Source organism: Peromyscus eremicus, chromosome 1, assembly GCF_949786415.1.
Source record: "Peromyscus eremicus chromosome 1, PerEre_H2_v1, whole genome shotgun sequence".
NCBI lineage: Eukaryota > Metazoa > Chordata > Mammalia > Rodentia > Cricetidae > Peromyscus > Peromyscus eremicus.
In genome coordinates this window covers 59,620,352-59,640,361 of record NC_081416.1, presented here as the reverse complement: position 1 = coordinate 59,640,361, position 20,010 = coordinate 59,620,352, and the positions used below count along the sequence as shown (strand labels likewise).

General features: G+C 54.1%; 1 protein-coding gene across 1 annotated transcript; it reads right to left on the bottom strand.

The window, feature by feature from the left end:
• Positions 1-930: 930 nt before the first annotated feature.
• Trpm5 (transient receptor potential cation channel subfamily M member 5) lies at positions 931-19,676 on the bottom strand. Its single transcript, XM_059249659.1, has 24 exons — positions 19,560-19,676; positions 18,954-19,134; positions 16,899-17,065; positions 16,047-16,230; positions 14,519-14,583; positions 14,205-14,396; positions 13,826-13,928; positions 12,354-12,472; positions 11,668-12,006; positions 11,474-11,602; positions 11,243-11,366; positions 10,649-10,794; positions 9,866-9,978; positions 9,629-9,721; positions 9,023-9,281; positions 8,304-8,422; positions 7,993-8,125; positions 7,188-7,362; positions 4,286-4,439; positions 3,182-3,363; positions 2,758-2,890; positions 1,803-1,875; positions 1,369-1,435; positions 931-1,095 (listed from the first exon to the last, which is right to left on the bottom strand). The coding sequence occupies exons 1-24, from the start codon at positions 19,674-19,676 to the stop codon at positions 1,007-1,009; spliced, it is 3,456 nt and encodes a 1,151-aa protein (XP_059105642.1). The 3' UTR covers positions 931-1,006.
• Between the last annotated feature and the right edge of the window lie 334 nt (positions 19,677-20,010).

The window sequence follows — 20,010 nt, the reverse complement described above, 5'->3', positions numbered from 1 at the left end:
TTTTAGGAAGAGACTAGGTTGAGCCAGCAAGGGAGGTTGGGCAGGTGTCCACCCAAACTAAAGATAAACTGGTGTCTTGGGTGTACATCTTCAGGACTTGTGACCTCTGTGTAGGACTCCACTGATGCTATAGGCTGATGCTAGGTCATTTAGCTGAAGCTAAGCCAGGGAGGAAGAGAAGGAAGCGGGGAAGACACATGAGTGAGTACTTCATGTGGAGGCCAGGGTCTTGGACCAAGCTAGCTAGCCTGGCCTGCTAAGTACCAGGTCTGTCCTTAGCTCTCTAGTCCCTATTCCAGGGCTTGAGTGTCCCCCAAAATGGAGGGATCAGCCTGGATGGTCATAATTTGAGGAGCAATGGAAGCAACCGAGATGTCATTCAACAGGTCAGGTAACTCCATGCTCCCCAGGTGTTTGCCATGCATGTTCAGCCATCCCTGTGGTCCAGTGCAGCGGAGTCGAAATGGCCTACAGGGTTTAGTAGCATTGGGTACCTTTGAACGGTATCTTGGGGTTACTGTCAATGGTTACACAGATAATGCTGTGGGGGCAGAAGTCGGGGGGAACTGATGGTTATCAGCCCTCTAGAAGCTGGTCAGCTGATAAAGAGTGGATCTTTGAGGGCAGAAAGAAACCACTAGTGTTTAAGAGGAACTAGTGTTTCTTAGGAACTCAGGGTAGGATGGGGGCCTAGACCCAAGTAGCTCAGCCTAGGCAGATGGTATCCTGTGTAGGACTTGGCGAGTTCCTGCTGTGCAGTCCAAGCCGGTGAGAGCTCTAGGTAGGACTGAAAGAACTTCCCTGCTGGAGAAGACACCACTGGGGCTCCCAGATAGGTGCCAAGAGACATGAGTTTCATTTTCACTGGAAGGGATGTCCAAGAAGTGGTCTGTGGCAAGGCCTAGAAGACCATTTCTGGGGGTTGCCGGGAGTAGGGGAAGGTTGATGTGTCGCAGAAGCCCAAGATGGCAAGGTCTGGGGCTCTAGGACAGGTGGTCCCTCCATGTCAGGTGTCTGAGGGTGGCAAGCCAGCCTCTGGGTACTCCCTGTCCCTACTAGAGGCTGGCTGACTCCTGCGACCACAGTTCTGGGAGCCTGAGAGCAAGGAAGGAGAAAGGACCCTCAGCTCTGGAGCCCCAGCTGGGGCAGGGAAGGACATGGAAAGTGCTAAGGCCTCTGTGCAGGAGGACCTGCTAGGCACCTGTGTGCCCAGGAGCAGTGGCCTGCCAAGGGCAGCAGGAACCTCCAGCACAGATGGGAAAGGCTGGACCTGATGCGCACACAGCCTACAGCTTTGCTCTTGCCCTAATCCAGTGAATTAGGAGGAGCCCATGCCCCCCTCATTCCCACGGCCTGAACAGCACTTACTTGAGTGGGTGCCACCTGGAGCCACTGTGTCAGCCACGGAGGACAGGAGGAGCATACAGTAGTTGGCCTGGAAGGAGCCAAGGGAGGTGCTAGACTTTGGCACAGGGTCCCTCCCGTATGTCTCCCCTCCTGCCAGGGCTAGTGCTGCCCCAGAACTCCTCTGGACCAGGTTCCCCCGTGGGATGGTGACAGGATGTGGTGGTGAACCTGGGTTTTGTTGGGCCAGTTCTAGAAGAACAATGGGTCTCTAAAGTGGCTTGGGGCACGGACAAGCATAGGCCAACATATGCTTTGGCCCTGAGGTCTCCCCTCTGCTCTGTCCAGGCCCTAGTGCTGCCCATCAGGATGCTAGTATAGGGCTGTGGTAGTTCCCATAGAACCAGAAGGATGGTTCCACCTCAGGAAGAAGAATGGACAGTGGGTTGCTGGCTTGCCTGTGATTCCAGACACTGGATCCTCTTTTCTTGCTCTCTCAGTCCGGTGATGTATTTGGCAATCAAGTCCACTCTGTGGAAAGCAGAGCCGGCCACAGACGTGGCACCTCCATGACAGGCCACAAGGGGGAGCCAGCCTGCCTGCCTGCCCTAACTGCGCACCTCCATGACAGGCCACAAGGGGGAGCCAGCCTGCCTGCCTGCCCTAACTGCTTTCTCAGGGCCTCAGTCAGCTGTGGCCTCTTCTTGCTCTACTCTCCTTCCAATCTTGATCTGGGGCCTGTCTATGGATGTGGAACACTACTGTACCCTCCCGGAGATTGAGGTCCTGTCCCTGCTTTGGATAGACCACCTAGCAAGAGGAGGAAAAAGTAGGTAGTCCCCATAAGCGTTAAGGAACAGCCCCTCCACACCCAGCAACTGGGGGGTGGATCTTCAGACTGGAGAGAGGATGAAGAGAGAGTCCCATTGCAGAAAGATGCCTAATTATAGGCTTACATTCCCACCCCCTACACACACGCACACACACACACACACACACACACAAACACACACACACACATGCACACACACGCACACACGCACCCTCCCCCTAGAGCAAGAGGGTGGAGTACTGGGTCTTGTGACCCAGCCATGTTTCCCCAGCTCAGAGGTCCTATTACTGACACTAAAGCGTCTCACCCAGCCTTAAGGTAGTTCAGCAAACCCCACCCATTACTGAAAAAGCTAGATATTTCCCCACCTCCACATGCTTGCACTGGGGAGCCCCTCCCAGACTTATTTCCCCTCATAACACCCAGCTGACTAAGGTCAACCCAGCCCCACTGCATCTGAGTCCACCTGCCTCCAGGCAGGGCACTTTCTACATCTCTAGACAGCCCATGAACGGGAATGATGGCACCTGCCAGCCTGAGCCCCCTATGCCCACCGCCTGGGGTCCCACAGGCTGCCCCACCTGTGTGCTGTTTTCCTCAGCACCTCCCCCTCGCTGTCCCTTCTCCGTTTCTCCATGGCACTCATGAAGTTCTCCTTCTGCACTGTTTCCCAGGTGATGATCTTCTGGTCCAAGGGGTCAGGCAAGTCTCTTTCTGGCAAGGTGGGAGACAGCAGCAAGCCTTGTGTGGGCCCCTAGGGCAGAGCCCAGGCCCAGGCTGTGGCAAGGGACTGGGGCAGATGCCTCCAGGCAGGGCATAATGCAGATGGCAGAAATAAGCCCCATGGGCCTACAAGGAGACAGGATGGCCCTGTGGCTGTCTAGTACGGGCCTGGGGCTGTGGCTAGCCTGGACAGAGCCTAGATGAGAAACCCCAGTCCCTTCTGTGAGTCTTCTCTGGCAGCTAGGACCCTTGGGAGCAGGGGCATCCAGCCTGTGGCCTCACCCAGGTGCTGACGCTTGTGCTGGGCTTCTTTCCTGAAGACCCTCTTGAGCACCAGACTCAGGTGGCTGAGCAGGATGAAGGGCGGGGCCAGGGCCGGTCGCCCGTGGTATTCAACGATGAGGTGGTAGCGCTGAAACTTCCAGAACATGTCGGCATTGCCCTGGACCACTTGGAATGTGTAGCTACAGGATACATGGCCAAACCCTTGCCTCATAAGCTGCTCTCCCCGCTCGTAGAAGTATTCTACCTCAACCCGGCACCACCTCCCATGCCAGATGCCACCCCATCCTGTATCCCATTTCCCTTCTCTCACCCCTTCGCCTCCCACACCCTATATGCCATCCTCCATTGCATCCAGGAGGCAGCTGGCCTGTCCTAGGACCCCTTTCAGAGATGGAGGCTAACATAGTTAGCCTTAACCGACACCTTGACAGTCTACAGTCACCTGAGAACCACAATTGAGGGACTGCCAAGATCAAATTGTCCCGTAAGCATGCCTGGGGCGGGGGATTATATTGACTATTAATTGATGGAGGAGGAGGGCCCAACCCATTGTGGGCCACACCATTCCTTGTGCAAGAGGTCTAGGGCTGTGTCTAGCTAAACATGAGCCTGAGTGAGCTAGAAAACAGCATTCCTCTGTGATTCCTGCTTTGAACTCCTGCCCCAACTTCCCTCAGGGATGGACTGTGATCTGGACATGTAAGATGAAATAAACCGTGTCTTCCCCTAAGGTGCTTTCAGGCAGTTTTATCACAGCAATGGAAAAGAGACCAAGACAGGGACCCAGCAGCCCTCAGTCACAGACTCAGGTGTTCTGCAGTGGAGGCACACTCACTGCAGGTTTTTACACAGTCCTGAGCCCCCAGCACTGTAGGCTCACCCTCCTTCCTAGCAGGATAGACATTAGCTAAACCTGAGCCTGAGACCTGGGGTGTTGGCTCCCTACTGCAGAGCCAGCCCAATGGACACAGCAGTGAAAGGGACTAGGTCCTTCTACTAGGGACACAGGTCCTATCTCTGCCAGCACCCTGAAAGCAGCCCGACTGAGAGGAGGGAGCGTGGATGTAGTGAGGGCAGGAGGCCAGGAGAGGAGGAGGGTACCTGAACATGGCGATCAGCAGGTTCATAAGCAGCACATTAGTGACCAGCAGGAAGGTGACCAGCAGGAGAATGACCACCCAGTTGGCATAGAGATTGGGGCAGGCAGCCGAGCTTTCCAGCAGTAGAGGGTGAAGGGAACAGTTCACACGGGCCTCTGCAAGGCAAGCAGACATCTTCAGACTGGGAGTGTGGTTCCAAGCTGAGGCCATCAGGCTGCAAGTCTGGCTAGGCAGCCAGGGGCCTGGTTCACATAGGGCTGGTCGTGTGAACTACAAAGTACCAAAAGTTCCATTGTGGAAGCCAGCAGGTGGATTCCTTATCATCTGCCCTCTCTGCTGGGATTCCAGGAAAAGTCCAGGGCCATGGAGGCAAGCCAAGACCATCCGTGTGAGGAATGGAAGTGAGGGCAAAAGAGTCCTGGAACCCACTTCTGTCTGCCATTGCATGGAATAATCCTTCAACTCCACCAGAAAGGCTTACTGCCCATGCCTTTCCCACCCTGGGCTCCCAGGTGAGAATGAGGCTGCTGACTTCCAGACATCTCTGCCCACTCTGGGAGTTTCCAAGGCCCTGGGCATCCCCTCAAGGGCTCTGGGCCACAACACTAGCCCCTTTGAGCCGTCAGCCCCTTCATTTATGCTTCTCCCCTGCAGGTCCCCACCCTGGCCACACCTGGCCAAGCCTGCTGGGCAGCACAGGCTGAGGTTGCCATCCTGACTCCTGATTCCATCCCTGTCTTCTCCAGGCTGTGTGCTGGGGTACAACTGTCGTGTAAGTAGGTGTGAACATGTGTGCATGTGTATGTTTCCTATTCCTGTTCTTCCAGATCTCTGTGTTACAAGTGATACTCCAGGGAGGCTGCTTGGAGGTGCATTTTTGGTATATTGGACTTTCAAGGTCTACCTGTGTGTAGTGGTGTTTCTCTGACCCTGTCTCCCTTTCTAGGACAAATTCCTGCCTTGCTGCCCCAGTGAGTTATTCTGATCGGTCAGCCCATGGGTGAGTATTGTATGGAGTGTTGTATTGTATTGAGGGGTGCATGCAGGCATCTGAGAGTGCCAGATCCCATCTTGTCCCGTCCAAGGCTGCATTAGCAGCCACCACCATACCCAGCCTATGAATCTGCTCCTAATGCTGTCCCCCACTCTCTTCCCTCCTCTTGGTGCCCCAGATGGGTGGCCAAGCCCTCCTTTGGGAAGCCGTAAATCTACACCTGCCTGAGGTCTGAGAAGGCCCACAAGGCCTAGTTGAATGCAAATTTGGCCCTGGAGCCCAGAGCTTGGTGGAAGGAGGGGCAAGTGTGGTGTGGAGGGAGTGGAAGGGAAGGGAAGGGAAGAAGAGAAGGGAAGGGAAAGGAAGTAAAGAGAAGGACTTCCATGTCTCTTTACTCCAAAAACTGGACCAGAATTACCCAGGCCTTAGGTTTCCTCTGAGCACAGGCATGTTAGAGAGTACCAGTCCGCTCTTAGCATAGTAGACACAGTGTGTGGGGAAGGGCTCTAGAGAACCTAGTGAGGGGGTTGGCAAGACTGTTCCATGACTCACTATGCCTGCCACATCCACAGTGGTTCTGCTGACCCTGCAGTGGCCTCCATGCCTAGACTGAGGACTTTCTATCCCACTGCCCTTCTAGGCTGCCAGTGGCCTGAGCCTCTTCCCCAATGCCTGTGGAAGAGAGACCAGAGTTACAGCTACTAGGGAACTGAGACCCCAGAGCTGCTCTGGCTGAGGCACTCAACTTCCTCTTCCTGTCCCCAGGGATTGGGGCCATGAGGCCATATGGTGAGGGGGAGGGAAGAGGCAGGCAATATCTGCTTAAGCTAATGGCCTAGAAAAGTGATGTCTCAGGTTGAGCAAACACCAAAGGCACTGGGGTGGGGAGAAGAAAACAGTCCAGGGTATGGCTTGGAAACACCCCAATTAGAAGTTAATTTGCAGCCCTTCTGTTCCTGGAGGCCTGGGCTTGCTCCAGTCTTACTGTCCTCTATTGACAAATATTCATCAAGCGTCATGATTGCTGACCTAGCCTCATTAATGGCCTCCCCCAGGATGGCTAGGGTCAGGTCTCTACTGACTATCCAAACTGCATGGTTGGATAACCCTAAATCCCTTGACACTAGCATGAGCACTGACCCTTATGCCTCAATCTGCACCCATCTCTAAGCCTGTGCATGTTCATAGTGCCATGTGGAGCTGCTGTTCTGAGCCCCACTCTCTAGGCTCTTTGTCTGTCTAATGTGCCGATCCCTCTGTTTGCCCAATCTTAGCCATCTTAGGTTTTCACAGGTCCCCATTCTGGCTCCAGGTTTTTCATTCCTCCACCACCCACAGGCCCCCTGCTGTAAGTACCCAGCTGCACCCTAGGATCTCCATCAGCCCTAGCCAGGTGCAGGGCCTAGCTTGAGGGGACACCCATGATTACAGACAAGCCACACACCATTGACACCAACAGGCAACACACACAAGTTGGATGGATCCCTAATGAAAGCAAGGTTCAGCTGGAAATGGTGAGCAGATAGATCACAGGGAAACTACAGTCAGGTGAAGCAATGTGGAATGGCCAGGGTGGCCTGGGGTCTTCATGCTGTGATCGTAGTGTCTGCCCATCCTCTGCCCCTCCCAAGACCCCTGTCTACAAGGCCCAGCCCAGCCCTAGACCCCCTCAGACAGAAATCCAGCTCTGGCTATTTGGGATCTCTATTGCCTACTTCCCAGTACGGGAAAAGATGGGGGCTCCATGGCCAGTTGTGTCTTGCCCTGCTTCTGGATCCCAGCCTGTGGCCTAGACTTAGGATGTCATTGTCTCAGGCATTTCCAGCCAGGGCCCTGGTGACACAGAAGTGAGACTACATATCCTGGAGCCCACCAGCCCACCAGCCCACCTTCCTGGCTCAACACAAACCATCAATCTCGTCCAGAGGGATTTGCCCAAAGATCTGCAGGTAAGGCCGGTAGAGCACACGGCGGAAAATCCACTCCAGACGGCTGTCGTGGGGGTGCAGCAGGGCCTGAGTCGTCACACCGTAGGCCACAAGCCACACGCTCAGGAAAAAGAGGAAGAAGAAGACATCCTTCATCTGCAGGGAGATGGGGGTCACAGTCACAGATGGACTGGATGGGAACTCACCTCAAGGAGTCGTCAGAGGGGCTCATTTTCCTCCATGTGGGAGTCCAGAGAGCTTACCCTCACCTAGGGCTGGAGTTCCTGGGTTCCCACCTCAGCCAAGGATTAGGGTGTCAGGTTCTCACCACCTCCTTGGTTGGGATTTCAGTACTTACCCCCATCCAGGGTTGGAGGTCCCAGGATTCTCACCACTAACCAGGGTTGGGATATCATAGGGCTCATCACTCAAGTTCAAGGTCCGAGGGGGCTCACCTCTAACATAAGTTAGGGTTCCGGGGGCATTCACGTCCACCCAGGGCTAGGGTCCTATCTACCCAAGCCTGGAGGTATAGGAGTCATCCCTTTAGTTGGACACAGTGGTAGCTCACTCTCATTCAGAGTTAAAGTCCAGGGCCCTTACCACTCGAGTCAGTGTTCTTTGGGGCTCCTCGGCTATCCAGAACTGGGGTCCCAGGGAACTCACCCTCAATAGGTTTAGGGTCCCGAGGACTCACCATCCACTGGGTCAAGATGCCCCATCTATCCAAGGCTGGGGGCCCAGTGCCTCACCCCCCCCTCAAGGGTCAGGGTCCCACAGACCCACCATCCGCTCTACAATGATGATCTTAGGACCCAACTGCTTGTGAATGGCAAAGATGTGGATGAGCCGAAGTGTGAACACCATGAAATCAATGGCTAGAACAGTGCGGCCAGCCTCAAACACTGAGGGCAGCATCCTGGAGAGAGACAAAGGCTAGGTAGGGCTGTTGGTACCCACAGAGGGCCAGAGGCTTTCCCCAAGACACAGTGTGCTGGCTAAATGGCCAAAAGGCAGGTTCCAGGACCATACTAGGATTTCAGAGAGCTGAGTGGGTCCCCTAGGGCCTGCCCACCAGCCCGTCTGAGGCTACAGACCTACAGGTGACACCAACAATGAACAGGAAGATGGCCACCATGTCACACTTGTTCCAGTTGTCTTCCACATACAGAGTGAACTTCTTCACCAGGTGTGTGTCCTCATCTGTAAAGAAGCCCTGACAGAGGGAGGAAGTCTGGTTACAGCAGCCAGGTCCACCTTGCTGAGACCAGGGTAGAATCTGCATGTATCAGGGCTCAGTTTGTCAAGCTGATTAGAACTAATTGGTGACTAGTACCCAGTGTATGGCTAGGACTGGGAGCATCAGTTGAAGAAATTTCAGGGCTAAGTCTGGGACAAAAAGTGAGGTCAAGCTGAACTTGGAGTCAGGACTGTCTGTGACTAAAACTCAGGATTCAGACTCTGACTAGGGAATCATGATCATGACCAAGCTGGAACAGGGCTCAGGGCTCAGGATGGAGCTGAAATCAGCTCTGTTTGTGATCATGATCAGGGCTCTGACTGTGACCAACATCAAGACTCTGTGACGAGGATCAGGGCTTATTCTGATCAAGATAAGGGCTTGGTCTGGAGCTGGGATTGGGGCTCAGTCTGTGACCAGGACCATGATGCAGTAGACTGGGTTGACAAGAAGGCCACACAGTGGTCTTGTTCTATAGATGAAAAGTCTTAGCCCCCCAGAGCAGGCCCCACCTGGAGCTACATCTAACATAGCCTGAGTTGCAGAGCCCAGGAGTAGGCCATGCTGTCCACTGACCTGTCGGATTTCCTCCAGCACCAGTGTGAACACCCAGAAATAGAGGGTAACCTCAGACCCAGATGGCCCCTGGGGAGGTGGCCTGAAGTCTACCAGCAGGACATAGGTGAACAGGAAGAGGAATGCAAAGTACATGACCACATTCCCCAGGAACACAGTCACAGGAGCTCCCCAGAACTTCCTCCACCGTGTGAGCAGGAAGGCAGCCTGTGGGCCTAGATCGCCTGGAGCCCTTGGTGTCTCTGTCAGCTTCTCCAATCTGTGTGGGTGTGGAGGAGGTCACCATGATGAAGAGGCACCTAACCACGGTACCCCCATGGGAGCCTGCCTCTGTCTACCTGTGTCTAGCCACTGGCCACTGCTGAGTGGTAGTCCTTACTCCCTTCATCCTTCCCAGCCTCCTCCATTCTTCTTAAACTTCATGCTCCCCAGCCTTCTCTATCATTCTGGACCCCAGTCTGTCCCTTCTATAGTTCCCTCCATTTTTCCTACCCTCTGTCTTTCTGGGCCCATTCTGTCTTCCCCACTTTCCTTGCTCCTTCTATCTTTCCTCACTCCATCCTTCCTGGCCCCCTCTATCCATTTCACCACCCTGCCACCTCTTACTGGCCACCCTGGTTGCACAGGAAGCTCTTTTCCACATCCAAGCTGTCCAGTTCCTGCAGATCTTCCAGGTCCATCCTCTGTGGGACATCCTCACTGCAACACAGGGAAGGATATCCGAAGCACACAGAGAAGGAAGTACTAGGCCCACCGAGAAGAAGGAGGACTCACATAGTCACCTGGACATTGAGCTATGAGAAGTGGGAACAGTGAGAGATTTTGGTACCAGCATAAACCGACCTGAAGGTGATGAGGTTGGTATAGATGAGCGCCGGGCAGGTGAAGGCACCCAGCAGCCGTAGGATGGGCGTGCCTGTGGCCATGTCTCCCCACCAGATCTTGGTCAGGAATGCCTGGAATAAAGTCACATGTTCTGAATGCCTATCACCACACTTTCACTCACATAGGGCCCTGTGCCTGAGATGCTCTTCCCAGACCCCTCTCAAGCCCCCTCCTGGAGCACGTGCTCTGGCAGGAGGTCAGACTCTCCAGGAGCATGTGTTGGACTGTTTGCGGCCTGCCTTCCTTCCCTTCTTTTTTCCTTAGGGCAATCTCATATAACTCAGGATAACTATGAACTACATAGCTGAAGATGGCCTTGAACTCCTGATCCTCCTGTTTCCACCTCCGTAGTGATGGGATTGCTGTCACGGACCACTACAGCGGGTTTATTCAGTTCTGGGATTGAACCCAGGGCTTCATGCATGCTGTACACTCTATTAAATGAGCCACATCCCCAGCCCTGTTGTAACCTTTCAAGAACAGAATTATGGATTGGGGTTAAGGACAACCAAACTGAGAACAGGTGTTGCCGGATCTAAGAACCAAGCTAGAAAAGCATCCCTGATGAAGGAAACTGGAACCCGGCCACTCTTCCTGGTCCCTCCCCTATGTAGCTTGGGCATGGGCTGGAAGCTGTAGACTGGGACATTAGCTAAGATACCTCAGTGTCCTGGGTGGGTAACCTGGGCCCCACCGACCCTTCTTATCCTCAAGCCATCCTTAGGCCGATCAGCCACTCACTTGCACACCATCATGGGCAAAGAAGGCCTTGGCATCAGCTTCAGTGGCCAGGTGCAAGCAAGTGGTCCTGCTCCAGCTGTGGTTCCTGCGCACCAGCAGGGCAAAGGCACGGTCCTCACTGTTGCTGTAGCACTCAGAGAAAAGATCTGTGCACGAAGCCAGCTGCTAGGATGGGGTGCTGAAGCCTGGTTCCTGGGTCCCCATCCTCTGCAGCATACATTCTGCATCTACTTTCTAGGGTCCAGCCGGGCCTCCCATGCTACAGGGCCACTGAGAGTCCCTGCCTGGCCCCAGGGCCCTTCCCAACCTCTGACCTTCTCTGGCCCTTCTCCTTCCCTCTTAGTACTGTGAAGGCCTCAATTGACACAAAGGGCTTCCACTCTGTGGTAGGGACCAGTACATGACTATCATGTACTGTATAACATCTCCACCTCCCTGTTAGGACTTGTTGACTAACCTCCACCCTCAGGAGGAACTGCCCTGAGTTCTGCTCTACACAGGAGGCCATGGGGGTCACCCTGAGCCACTTGCTATAGACAGCCACTCCCCTGTCTATAGGGGAACAGAAGCAGAGACCTTCTACCTGTCACTCACCCAGGGCCAGCTGTTCATACTTGGCCTCACGCATGGTGCGGGCCACCTCCGCTTCTTTCTCCAGGTGAGACATTTCCTTTATGATCTTGCAGGCAGCCAGAGCAGCAGCCACACCCTCCTGGCCCTGGAAGATGGAGAGACAGGGTCTTAGAAGGTGGCCCAACTGTCCCAATATTCCCCAATCTGCTTCTTAGGATGTCGAGGGAGCTGTGGACTGAAGTGGCTGCTCACCATGGCCCAGAAGTATGTGGCCATCTCATAACGGTTCTGTAGCACAGCCCAGAGGAATAGGTCCCTCCAAGGGTCCTCACTCTTCCGATTGAGGTCTGGTAGCCACTTCTGGCCTGTGGGCCGCCTCTCCTGCAGAACAGGGCATCAACATTGAGCCTTCCCAGCACACCCTGGCCCAACCTAGCTCTACTCACCTCCAACCTGCGCCCATCCTGGTAGAAGCCACGGCAGGCATCATGCAGGAAATCCTTGAGTACACGCGAGACCTCATGGAGTGAGAAAGCAGGTAGTCCAACGGGCAGCTCCCGGGCCTGCTGGGCACCCAAGCCAGCCAGTGTCAGCCGGCCCTCCTCATGCTTACGCTGTAGCAGTTCAAAGAGGAGGCTCTTGGGGGACACAGAGTGGTAAAGCTGCTGCAGCCGCCCATAGGTCAAGAACTCGGCCATGTCAGCACCGCTGTCCACAAAGAGGCGCACGAAGTCAGGCTTGTTGCTCACTAGGGCATCAGTCATCACCTCTTCCAGATCGCAGGACTAGATTCACCCGGTAGAGGAAGAGATCAGCACAGTAAGAGGGAGGAAGAGGAACTGGACATCCTCCCCTGGGCACCCCAACCTGTACCCTAAAGCTGGGGCAGGCATGGGTCAGCAGAGTATGCTGGCCTCAGGAGCTGGGGATAGGAAAGGTCGATGAGTTAACAGAGTGTCAGGACTCCCACACCCCAGGCTGGACTTTGGGGGTTCCCTAGCATCATTTTGATCTCCCCAGGGCAACAGCTGGGGCAGAAAGGGCCCAGATGATACCCCTGAGAGCCCACGTCCTCAGGCCTTAGTGCATTCCCTGCCTGGTGTTCCCAAATCAGTTCTGGGTAGGGGGGCACCTTCCATTCCACATCTCCACTGAAGATCTCGCTCTTGGCAATGTCCACACGGTCCCAGGCCACAGCCAGCTTGAGCTCATCTAGGTAGTCTTGGGCCTCTTGGCTGTGGCTCTTGCAGGCTGTGGACGGGAGTGAGTCCCACAGAGATGGAGGGGAGGGACCGGAACTCTGTAAGGACTTGATGGGTTGGCAGCTGCTTCTGAACAGCAGCAAGAGGCACAGGACTAAACCCTCAGGGACAACAGCCCAGAAGCCCCTAGATATAGTCTCATGAGGCAGAAGCATATTCTCAGTAATATAGCACCTTGGCCAACATTTCCTTGCCCACGAGCGGGGCAGGGTGGTACATTCCCATGCAGGCACATTTCTTCCCTGGGGATGGCTGCACACTTTCACTGGAGGTCACAGTTACCCCTAAACCCCAGAATTAAGAGCACCAGGCTTTTGCCTCCATGAGACTGTGACTCACTGAAAGCCACATGTGGTCCTGTATATGGCTCCCTGGGCCTCACTGTCTTGTGAAGGGGAATGGCTAAATCCAGAGCTGCCCTTTTGTAGACCAGACTGACCTTGAACTTGCTATATAGCCAAAGATGACCTTGAACTGCTGATCCTCCTGCCTACCAAGTGTAAGCTACCACATCTGATTTATGTGGTGCTGAAATTGAACCTAGGGCCTTGTATATGCTAGGCAAACTTTTTTTTTTTTTTTGAGACAGGGTTTCACTATGTATCCCTTGCTGTCCTGGACCTCACTCTGTAGACCAGCCTGGCCTGGGACTCACAGCGATCTGCCTGCCTCTGCTTCCCAAGTGCTGGGATTAAAGGCATGAGCTATCATCACCCTGCTCAAACATTGTACCAACTGAGCCACATCCTCACCCCCAGGTGCCCCAGGTCCTCTTGGAATGGCACCTTACTCAGGTATACCCCACCCTTTCCCCAACACTGCCTCTCCCAGCTTCCAGCCTGTGTTCTAGGCCAGCCCCACTGCCCCGACAAGCCTGGGTTGAAATCCAACATCTCCTTCAGTGTCCAAGTGGACAGACTCATGGTATATCTACACAGTAAATGTTAGAACTCAGCCTTGGAAAGTCAGGACTTCCTGGCTCTGGCTGCCATGGGGATGGGTCTGTGGGACATTGCGCTTCATGAGGAAAACTGGGAACAAACAATATACATTGTAATTCCGTTCATGTACAGTGGCCCCAAAGCTCACATCCATAGCCAAAAAGCAGGTACCTTTTTGGACCTAGGGACAAGGTGAAGTTGCTAAGGCTTTTTGGGAGGGGGTAAAAGAAACATTCCAGAATGAGTGCTGGTTACAATGCCCTGAGGCTAGATTCTAAGCCCCTGATAGAAAGGCCTCAAGAATTTGTGAGTCATCTTTCCTCCCTGGGAAGGGCTGACAGGCATCCCCTGTGAACACTGCTGAATCCTGCTGCCTCTGAGGGCAGGTCGACTTGGCTCACCTTTCACAAGCGCCTTGAGGATGACAGTGTCCAGGTCCTCAGAACCCTCCTGCTCGAAGTTGTACACAGTGAGTAGGTGGGGGTGCGCAGCAATGTTCTGTAGCTAAGACCAGGAAGAAGCCTTGAGGTCTGAATGGAGCCCAGAAGGGTCCTCAGATGAGCCACCCTGTCCCCACTGACCCACAAGCCTAGCTCAGGAGCACCCACAGCCTGACAGGCTCGCTGCCTGCCTGGTCTCACTGTGGCACAAGGACCCAGATAATTCCAAGATGGGATGGGAAGAGAGGGCATAGGCAGGGCTTTCAAGAACATCCCCACCCGGGGGTTGCTAGGAGGACAGAGGCAGCGGATGGCCATCGCAGCCCCCGGCAGCACGCACCAGCTCCGTCCAGTGCACAATGGCTTCCCAAGAGAAACACTCGCCGGGGAATTTCTCTCTGAACTGCTTCTCAGCCACCTGGGGCACCAGGAGATGCGGCTGGCTCACCAGGGCAGCAAGTACATCAGCGATGCCTCCAGAACCTGCCAGGATCAGCCACGGGGCAGCCTGCTCCACTGCCCTGGAGATCCTCTGGGGAGGCAGAGTGACATTCAGATGCATGTTTAAGAAGTGCCTCAGTCCTCCACATCACCCTGGGAAACCACCACATCCTCCCTGGCTCCAGTCAGGCCCCTCTTCCGCTCTGCCCTTACCTCCAAGGTTCTGGGGTCACCGTTGACCAGCAGGCAAAGGACAGGTATCTGGATGTTGCTGGTGCCTGTAGGCATAGCAGCCATGAGGCCACTTGATGCTCAGAAAGTGAGAAACTCAGGTCCTCCTCATTAGGTGGGGCAACCACCCCCAACTTCAGACCCCTTCCCCCGCACCCCAGCTACCATGTTTCTGACACACCCTGCCAAAACGCTTCCTTCCTTCCTTCTTTTTTTTTTTTCTTGTTTTTTGTTTTGTTTTGTTTTTTGAGACAGGGTTTCTTTGTGTAACAGTCCTGGCTGTTCTGGAATTCGCCTTGTAGACCAGTCTGGCCTTGAACTCACAGAGATTTCCCTACCTCTGCTTTCCAAATGCTGGGATTAAAGGTGTGCACCATCACCACCTGGCTCTTCCTTCCTTTTTTTTTTAAAAAAAAACAAAAAACAAAAAACAAAAAACAAAACAACAGGGTCTGATGGAGCCCAGTCTGGACTTGATTTTGAAATGTAGTTTAGGATGGTCCCTCTGCTTTCATCTCCAGAGTGCTGGGATTATAGGCATGTGCCAGAGTGCCTGGTTTATTCCATGCTGCGGATTGAACCCAGAGCTTTGTGTGCAACAGCCAAGCACTCTACTAACTGAGCTACATCCACAGCCCATGGTGGCTCTTTTCCCCTCTCTCTTTCAAACCAAGGGTGAACCAAGACATTGTACCAAATCACTGAGCCATAGGCTCAAGACTTTAACTGTATGTCTGTACTGTCCAGGGCTGGCATGTGACAAGTAAGTACAAAGCAACTTGAGAGAAATGAAGCCTTGTAGCACCCACCACATCCCAAGGGCAGCCACGCTCTGGCTAGGTAGCCACTCTACCAGCATAGGACAGGGTCGCTCTGCATCATAAGAGACACACTGGGCCAATAAAGGGACAGTAGCTGTTGGGAGCAGCCCCACACTGCTGGGGTCCTATGTGATACCTTTGTGGTGTCAGATACAGGTCTGTGTCCACTGTTAACGTGGACTGGCTCCACCAAAGAATTGCATGGTCCTTTGTTAATATATTATTCACACACGCTCTAAGCAATGATATAGTAGTTTATAAATATTGTTTGTCAACTAATATTTTCCCAGTCCATCTCTCTTTTACACCCTTCACTAGCCACAGTTGTACCCATTCCTTCAGGCATTTCTGCTCCCTGGTGGCAGTGGAGGGGACTGTGACTCTTGGAAGGCTTATTGGCCAGCAGAGTCTGCAGCCAGAACAATGCCAATTAAAACAGTGGCAGCTGCCCTGCTATCTGGCCAGGAGGTGGCTGCCTAGCCAGGGCCGTACTGCCCAGCTGTGCCACTCTCCCATCCCACCCCAACAGCTCTTCTTCCCAGGCCTTGTATGCTCAGGCATGCGGCGGGGGGAGGGGGTGCTTCCTGGAAGTCCCTTTCCCACTCTCCATGAAGTTCTCGCTGGTGTGTATCATATCACCATGTCCACACCCCCAAGATGCTGCTCTGTGCAGCTGGAGAGAGCCTTACCTCCATAGCCTGTCCTCTGCTGAGAGATGTGCTTCTCCAGGCTCAGCCGTAGCTCTGCCAGCCCGTCCCCACTCCCGTGGGTGCTGGGCTCCACCAGGATGAAGTGGGAGAGATTGCTGTCCAGCGGGCAGAGTGGTCCCTGGATGCTGCCCTCATCTGCAGGGTAGTGGATGGGGGTATCCTCCTGTGCCAAGTATTTGGGAAGACATGGGGAGGTGGAGACATCTCAGGAGCCGCTTTGGCTGGGCCTTGCTATGCTGAGCACGCCATGCTGGAGCCCTGGGCAAGGCTTCAGCAAGGCCTCAGAGTCCCCACCCCTCAGGCAGAGGGAGGCTGGACTGCTGGGCCGGGGGGCCTCCCTGGAATGAGTGAACCATGGAAACAGCTGGGGCCAGGGCTGTGCAAGCTCCACCTTCTAGACTCTTCTGGGCTGGGGTCCAGACTTCACCTCAGTGGGGCCTCCTGGGCTTCTTATTGGTTATGCCTTACACAGTCCACAGAGTGGGGGATGTGAACAAATACCAGAGAGCAGAAGCCACCTGGACAGGGTTTCGCAGGACTTGAGGACAGCCGTCTAGCCAGGCTGGGCCCAGAGTGCTATCAGTCTAGCTCCCTAGAGGGATGCAGCAGGTTGCCACCCTTATTCCTGAGTAATGCTGCCACCTGCTGGGGAGTGCTGAGCCCCGAGGAAACAATGTCTTTCTTCCCACTGAAGCCTATCCTTGTCCCCCACCTCTCAATGCTTTCGGAGCCTCTGCAGGTAACATAGTCCTTCAGCCTGTCCATAGCTTCCTCTGCCTACCCAAGCTTACTGAGCCCTAGCAGCCATGGACCCATGAACCTGTCACTCACCTGGACACCATCTAGAAGCTGACGGTGAAGGATACGGTCCAGAGAGGCCATTCCAATGGCCACTACACGGACCTTGGTGGATGTGCTAGCCAGAGAGTGATCACGTACAGCCTGCCCAACATGGCGGGCCAGGCCTACATGGAGGGCGCTCGTCAGGATCCAGGCACCTATGGGAGTTGGGAGAGAAAGGTTCTGGAGTCCTCACAGCTGGCTGGCCCAGACTCCATCCCCTAAGTCATATCTACAGTCAGAGACCCGGGAATCAGGTAATGGGAAATGCTTTTTTTTCCCTTCCCCCAGACAGGGTCTTTATAATGTAGTCTAGCCTGTAACTTGAAGTAACTCCCCTGCCTCAGTGTTCCATGTACTAGGAGTACAGTATGCACCACCATGCCCAGCTACAGGGACCACTTTGAAGCTGATGGGGAGACTAAGGCTCCGGGAGGATGTGTATGTGGTAGATGGTGACCTTTCCCAGGATTTGTCATAGATGCTGCCCTGTAGCCTGTTCTGGGAAAGGATTCCATGACGAAGTTCCCCCTTGCATCTGACTGCAAATTGTTCCTTTATTATTATCACTTCTGCAGTGAGAGGCTCAGAACTCCAAACCTCTTGCTGGGTGTATGTTTGTGTGTCCAGGACACCTGTGTGGGGACAGGTGCATGTGCTGGCCAGAGGTGCCGTTCAACTTGTCTGTGTACGATAGTCTCTGATGGACCTGGAACTCGCTGATTTGGCAAGTCTGGCCTGCCAGCAAGCAAGGGATTTTCTTGTCTATTTCCCTTTGCGTTAGGATTTCAAGTACACGCCTCCATGCCCAACTTTCTGTATGGGTGCTGGAGACTAATCTCAGCTCTTTACTGAGACATCGGCCTGTGCTGGTTAGTTTTAATTTATTTTTTTAAATGATGTAAGTGGGGCTGGAGAGATGGCTCAGTGTTTAAGAGCACTTGACTGCCCTTCCAGAGGTCCCGAGTTCAACTCCCAGCAACCACGTGGTGGCTCACAACCATCTGTAATAGGATCAGATTCCTTCTTCTGGTGTATACATAAAATACAAGAATAAATATATCTTTTTAAAATGGTGTAAGTGTATTCAGTATGTGCATAAGAGTGAAGTTGCCTGAGGAAACCAGAGGTGCTAAATCTCCCTGGAGCTAGAATTACGTGCAGTTTCAAGTTGCCTGACATGGGTGCTGGGAACAGAGCTCCAGTCTCCTGGAAGAGCAGTACATGCTCTTAATTGCTGAGCATCTCTCTGACCCCTGTGCTGCTCAGGTGTTAACCATCAAGTTGACACAACCCAGAGTCACCTGGGAAGAGAATCTTAATCTAGGTCATCTTGGCCAGTGGGTAAGTCTGTGGTGGGTGTGTCTGTGGTGGGTTGTCTTGGTTGTTAAGTCTTGTAGGAAGACCCCACACATCGAGGGCGGCACCATCCCCTAGGTGCTGAATTGCATAAAAGGAGAACGCTTGATGAGAACAAGTAAAGATGTGTTTATTCTCGCTGCTCTTGGCTGTGGATGGGATGTGACTATCTGCCTCGACTCTCTGCCTTCGTGTCTCTGACGTGATGAGCTGTGACACGGAATTGTAAGGCAGATAAATCCTTTTCTTCCCTGAGTTGCTTATTATGGTCAGGGTATTTATCGCAGCAGAAATGAAAGTAGAGCATTCCCTGAACCCGCATGTTTTCAAAATAAAGCCCAGGGATTTGATTCTGACATCTACCAGTAGCCAGGTGCTCCCCAAGGGTGGTGTGCGGGGACACACCCTAGGTGCTCCTTGGTGAACTGATGCCAGTGGGAGGCCATGGCCTGAGTGGAGTGGATAGCTCTCAGGGAGGACCAGCTTCTGCACACCACGGAGCAGCTTGTGACCGCCTTTAAGTTCACCTGCACCACATCCCCGTGACCTGCCCCCATGGCCTCCCTTGGCACCACCACCAAAGGTGGCTGAGTAGGAGAAATGTCACCGAGGAATGCCTTCCCGCCCCCACCAGCGGCAAGCAGGGCAGCAGCAGGCCAGGCAGGCCCAGCCCAGGACAAGCCTTACCTGTGCTCTGAGCTGCTTTTACCAGCCCCTTGCGCAGGACGTCCCGAAGCCAAGACTTCATAGCAAAAGGCCGCTCCTCACCCACCAGGGACACCACCAGGTTGGGGGCTGGCAGGTGCCACTCGGTGAGCAGGAGTTCAAAGAGCATAGAGGGGGCCACGCTGCTTGGCACCTTCACAAACTGCAGGATGGGGGCAGGTGGATTCAGGGTCGAGGGACAGGTAGGCGGCACTGGGGTGGGGGATTCCGGGCCTATGGTGAATGTTAGATTGGAGGGAGTTCTTGAAGGAGTCTGGGCATGGGACAGGGCAGGCCATAGGAGGGCAGGCCTTAGACCCCTCTTGGGGTAAGGCCTCTGTGTGGTATGGCCATTGCAGTGTATCTTCCCTTCGTGAGTCGGGGGTGAGGCAAGAGTCCTGGGCCTCAAGGTTCCCATTATCACAAGGGCAGGAAGCAATTCTCAACTTTTGTCCCTCTGGTCGGGGACTCTGCACTCAGATCATAAGGAGTGGCCCCAGGGTGAGCAGACCCCAGGGCTTTGAGGAGGAAGTAAGACTTGGGGATTCCAGGCATGGTGGATGTCACCCAGGTGCATGCTGCCCCTACCTTGCTTCGCTTCTTTCCAGACCCTCCGAAGTCGATCTCTCCCCGGCATAGGACTGGTTCCCACCCATCATCAGTATCTGGGGGGCTTCCAGGGCAGGAGCTCTGGGCAGTTTGCATGGTGGCTTCTCTATGAGACAGATGATGGAACCCAGAGAGTAGAGTAGCCACCCTCTTCCCCACTTGACAAGGAAGACTTATCCCAGCTGACATGAGGTGGCTGTCCACCGGCTGACCCCACCTGCCGTGGCTCTACCACCTTCCTCACAGTAGCTGTGATTAGAGTCAGGCTCATTCCCCACTGGGGACAGGGGCACAGCAAACCCACCTGCCTACCTCTGTTCCCCACACTTACCGAACTCCGGGCGTCTGGACTCCAATATGCCTGTCACGGTTCTCCAGAGGCTTTTGCAGGGGATGTCCTAGAAAACCCCAAACACTAGGTAAGAGATTC